We start from the raw sequence: 5,727 nt of genomic DNA on the forward strand, positions 1-5,727 counted from the left end.
TGATGATGCCTTATACCTGATCCCTTCGACACCGCGTGGTTGCATAGGCTGGTGTCGGGCACATCTTTTAATGGTATATTCGAGAAACTTCCTCCACTACTTCTACTTGCATGTCATTGGTCAGAACTGAGTCATATGTCCACAATATGTTTAAGGGGAAGCTGGGAGTTCAGCCATTGTTCTGGGCAGTCCTTAAGGCCTGCTAAATGTTTTATTAATATGATAAGATACTGTGTATGTTAAGCTATCTAAGAGATGGTGTGTGAGTTATGTGACTTATAATAAAATATCATTCTAAATAGGTTCTCGTTTTCTCTGTTGTAGATAACGTTTAAGAATGAAGTAGGGCAATATGATTTGGAAGTGACAACATTTCAGCTGGCTGTATTGTTTGCATGGAACCAAAGACCCAGAGAGAAAATCAGCTTTGAAAATCTCAAACTTGCCACTGAACTCCCAGATGCTGAGCTTAGAAGGACTTTATGGGTTGGTTTGCTTTGTGTTATTAAAATAGTATCCTGTCATCCAGCAAGAAATATATAATTATCTTGTAAGAAATTATGAAATAATAACACTCAACTAATTGTTAGCCAAAGGGAAAGGGTATTAATGAGTATTAATAGAGAAAAGAAATTAAAAAGAGGCAAGTTATCAAGATGGAGAAAGGGAACAAAAAATAAGATTGAGTTGGTATTTTAACGTTATCTGTTAGAAGTGTAACCAGACACATACTGAGAATGTGGTCAGAGGTTTTAGGATAACCCAAATTCAAAAGATCCAGGAAACTTTAGTAGCCATTTTTGTGGAATTGTAAAATCTCCTCTCTGATCTCCTTTCTGACCTCCTTGTTATAACTACATTTTACTCCCATTCCATAGACGTTTTTGTAGGTTCCAAAATAAGTACTAGCTAGGGAGGAGACAGCTGGCTTATAACTGGCTAAGTGGCATTTGCTCTGATTATATTTACCTACTCCTCACCTGTCAGCATGGTTAATTGAGTTCCAAAGACCAGGTCATTCTTTGAAAGTCAGCATTATATGAAAATGGAGCAGGACTACTACATCATGACATAACTGAGAATCATGGCCCAGCCTAATTGACACACAGCAATCATCAGACCTATATCATCACTCTCACTTTGCATCTTGGTGTTGTTTATTGCCAGACAATAATGTTATTCATGGGGAAAATGTTGGATTGTAGATTTTTCACTATTGTAAATGTGAAATGTCAGATAACAAGATAGTCAATGACCACTTCCTCTAATTTCTAATCTTCGAATTGCAAAAAGGGCATTTGTTGCTTCCTGATAACCAACTCATTCCACCCACTGTGTATTGACACTGCTATCTTTATAGGGATTGCCTATGTTGATCATGCTCCAGAATTGATCCGAGTAGTTTGTACTATTCATGGACACTGTTTTCTCTTTTTCTTTTTTGTAGTCTTTAGTAGCTTTCCCAAAGCTAAAACGGCAAGTTTTACTATATGAGCCTCAAGTCAACTCACCCAAAGACTTTACAGAAGGTACCCTCTTCTCTGTGAACCAGGAATTCAGTTTAATGTAAGGTTTTTGTTGATTGATCTAAAATAAAAATGTCTTGTTTGACTTTTAATGTTTTGTTTTTAATTAAATAATTATATTTCCTTAGATGATATGTCAAATATATTCTGTTAAATACTTTATTTCATTTAGTTGTTTGTTAAACAAATTAGTAAACTAGAGATTTTACCTCTTTGCCATGTTTTCCATGGATGCATTTTTAGTGGCTGACAAAAAACGCTGGTGGTGTGTTTCATCTAAAAATATCCACCTTTTTTTTTAACTGTGGAGCAACCAATTGTACAGAAAAGCAACCGAATTCCCAGAAACACTGTTCCTTGAAGATCCAATTAGAAGATTATGTTGAATCACGACCCCTAGATCTTCAGTTATCTAAGCACTTTCATTCAATATAAGGAGGCTTCAAAATAAGTTCATGGAAAAATTATCATCGCTTTCATTTTTTCCTGAAATTTTTGAAGCCCATGTACAGACTGTGTAGTCACCTACATGTCATGAGAGTCTTTATCTTACTTTTTGGAAAAAAATTAGAAAGTACATTTTTAGTAAAACTGTTGTTTGTTCAGGAGCCCTGGTGGCATATTGGGTTGTTGGTTGGACTGCTAATCACAATGTCAGCAGTTTGAAACCACTACCCATACTTACCTGGCAGGGGAGATACCATGATCACGAAGGTGGTTTTCCCAGGGCGAGGCTTATCCATTGCACTCTGGATGTGCTGACCCCTGCGATTTCCCCAAATGTGGGAAACTCGACTGCATAATTTGTGGTAGTGGGGGACTGCGTTCGCGCTCTCCCCTGATTTTTTCTTTTAATAAAAAAAAAGAAACCACTAGCCACTCCATGGGAGAAAGATGAGATTGTTTTTCTGCCTGTAAAGAGTTACAGTCTCAAACCCAAAGTGGCAGTTCCATCCAGCCCTACAGAGTTGCTATGAGTTGGTTTTTGCTTATGTTATTTTTTTCTCAAAATACTTATTTATGTTAGTTTTCAGACTGTTTCTAAAACTTTCTCTTACATGTTGCTATTTTATTTTTTAAAGTTTTTTATTATAAAATACTTAGTGTTTTAGTTTGATCTGTATATCATTATTTAATTTTTTTAATAGAAAAAATGCAAAAGTCCAGAAAAGGGGTAAAATAAACTTGATTGGACGCTTGCAGCTCACCACAGAAAGAATGAGAGAAGAAGAGAATGAAGGAATAGTTCAACTAAGAATATTAAGAACCCAGGTTGGTATTGTTAAAGCAAATTACTTTTTAAACCTTCTTGAAATTATGCAATTCTAAAATTTATTTTGAAGGTATGTAGTTCTTCAAACTTTTTGTAAGGCAGAGCTAATGTTCATTTTATTTGAATTAAAATACTCATTCTTATGGATGGTACTCTCTTCGCTGCTGAAAGATATGGCTGAATGGCCTCTGGTTGATTATAATTTACTGAGTGTGTGAAACCTAGGTATCAGGCCACATCTCCTCTTGACTTCACTAGATTAAGTCGATCTCAGGAGCAGGTTATAATTGTACGATTGAATTATTTAAACTTGTATTTAATTTTAAGACTATTAATTCCATCATAATATGCAATTAAGAAACAAGCTCAAAAAATTATAAATTAGCAAGAGTTCATGGGGGGAGAGGAGCTGATATCAAGGGCTCAAGTAGAAAGAAAATGTTTTGAAAATGCTGATGGCAACATATGTACAAATGTGCTTGACATAATGAATGTTTGTATGGATTGTGATAAGAGCTGTATAGGCCCCAATAAAATGATTTTTTTTTTAAATTTATCTCAAACCTCAGATTTTTTCTAATTCCTATTCCTTCTTTTAAAAAGATATTTTAAAAACAGGGTTAGAGTACTTTCTCAATATGATATATGATACATCCTTAAAACTAGATGACTCATAACTTTAGAAATAATTTTATTATACCCATGATATCTACTTTTATTATTTCTATGTAATAATGTTTGAAATGCCCGGCGTATGCAATGAAATATGAAGCACAAGAAAGGAAGACATTTAAAAATTCATTATTTATAGATATAAGAGAGTATTAGGGAAAAAAAAAGAGTATTAGAAAAAAGAATAAAAACCAATAGTTTTCCTATATGCAAAATAAGTAAATAATTGGAAGAGAAAATAAAATGAGAAACCATGAAATTCATACATATTTACTTAAAAAGAAATGTCTGGAAAAATGTGAAGACCACGAACCAGAGATTCAAATCAATGGCACCACTGACTTTTTTCCTTTAAAAAAAATTTTTATTGAGGTATAATTTGCATACAGAGAAATAACATATTTTAAACTAATTTTCTGTGAGTTTTGATAAATGTATATATTTGTGGCCACCACCCAATTAAGATACAGGAAAAAAAGAAAAGATACAGGACATTCTTATCCAGTAACATACTCAGAATTCCTGTCCAGCTAATCCTTACCCCTACCCTGTGTCTAATTTCATTATACTTAAACTCTGCCCATGCTAGATTCTCATATAAATGGAGTCACATAATGTATATTTTTGTTAGGGTTATGGAAAGGGAATTGATTATTCAGTAGGAAGTGCTAGAGCATTTACAATTTGTGAGGAAATCGGTATATTCCTGCTTTGCAGTAAGAAACAATCCTATTTTGAGATTAGAGTTGGGATGTGTAATGGAGTGGCAGGTCTAATCACACGGCAGAATGTGAAGAGAAAATTAAGTTATTTTATTTTAAACTGATGTATAATTATATCCAAACCAGTAATTTAAGCAATTTCTTTAGGTAACATTCAGTTTCTTATTTCCTCCTCCTTTTTAAAAAAATCATTTTATTGTGGGCTCATACAACTCTTATCACAATCCATCCGTCCATTGTGTCAAGCACATTTGTACACATGTTGCCATCATCATTCTCAAAACATTTGCTTTCTACTTGAGCCCTTGGTCTCCTTTTCTGATTAATCCACCCTTGTTCTTTCACTGGGAGTATCTGGAGTTCTTAAAGGGCCATGGGAATTTCATTTAGTCTCTTGGTGACGAGGGCACTCTCAGACGAAAACAGTTGTGATAGTTTTCTGTTGTTGTTTTTTTTGACGGTTACAAAATGATTTATCTGTCACTGATGAGAATTTGACATTCTGCCATTACCTACTGTTGATGTCTGCAGCAACTGAACTCATGGCTTGTTCTTTTTTACTTGGGAATGGCTACATGACCTCGTCCCTCCTGTGGCTGCCTGTTCTTTATTCTTACTGAGTTCATGAGCTCACATAAACTCTGCCATAGCTTCTGTTTGTCCCTTTGGCCTGCCTACAGAGTACACTGTCATCATCATCATCTACTGCAGGATCACTCTACCCTGCTACTAAAGGTCTTGTGGCAGCGCATTACTTCTACACTGTGTCACATGGCAGCTGAGGAAGAGTGCACATGGTTTCCATCATGCTGTGCCACTCTGAGTGATTTTCAGCATCCCAAATGGGAACCTGGACCAGAGCCCCCCTCAACTAGAAACTAGGGCTTTTGCAATTATTCCTCTTCCAGTAATCATGCCCAATCTGTATAACCATCAAGGCCTGATTTTCTTTCTCCTCCTGGCTGGACCTGGGACATAAACTTCTGTGATCAGAAGCCTTACTTGGTATATTAATGAGATATGAGAAAATTGAAGGATTTTTTTTCTCTTCCTCAATAATGCTTTTCTCCCAAGTCTATTGCTTTGCAGTGAAATTCCATTTTGAATGTTAAAAGGCAAATAAGGGAGCGGGGAGGGAGAGGGGGTAAAAATGAGCTGATACAAAGGACTCAAGTAGAAAGCAAATGTTTTGAAAATGATGAGGGCAATAAATATACAAATGTGCTTGATATGCAATGGATGGATGGATGGGTTGTGACAATAGTTGTACGAGCCCCCAATAACATGATTTTTTTTAAGTAAATGATACCTTTTCTTTTCATATTTTATTTGTAACAAATTTTAATCTCCCTTAGGCATATGGATGCCTTGTGTAATCTGAGAAAGTGTGTGCTGAAAAAGACGAAAGAGATCATTTTAAAATTGTCCCTATTTATAGCGATGAAAGAAATTTATAGGTTTAGTATTAAGGTGGCTGATGGGCATTGGGCCTCCACTCAAGTACTCCCTCAATGCAAGAACACTTTGTTCTATT

The 5,727-nt window shown here is 35.3% G+C and overlaps 1 protein-coding gene and 1 non-coding gene across 2 annotated transcripts in view; both read left to right on the forward strand.

Moving 5' to 3' along the window:
- The window catches only part of CUL5 (cullin 5), a 92,190-nt gene that overhangs the window by 83,624 nt on the left and 2,839 nt on the right, over positions 1–5,727 (forward strand). The window contains exons 16-18 of the mRNA XM_045297737.1: positions 325–486; positions 1,448–1,566; positions 2,675–2,798. Coding sequence (XP_045153672.1) covers positions 325–486; positions 1,448–1,566; positions 2,675–2,798 — 405 coding nt within the window. The remainder of the gene's footprint in view (positions 1–324; positions 487–1,447; positions 1,567–2,674; positions 2,799–5,727) is intronic.
- On the forward strand, positions 2,204–2,367 carry LOC115872250. Its single transcript, XR_004047757.1, has one exon. It is a non-coding gene; the product is annotated as a U1 spliceosomal RNA (small nuclear RNA).

The sequence above is a fragment of the Echinops telfairi genome, unplaced genomic scaffold, assembly GCF_000313985.2.
Source record: "Echinops telfairi isolate 266 unplaced genomic scaffold, ASM31398v2 ScPeMD7_7421;HRSCAF=8459, whole genome shotgun sequence".
In the NCBI taxonomy this organism is placed as follows: Eukaryota; Metazoa; Chordata; class Mammalia; order Afrosoricida; family Tenrecidae; genus Echinops; species Echinops telfairi.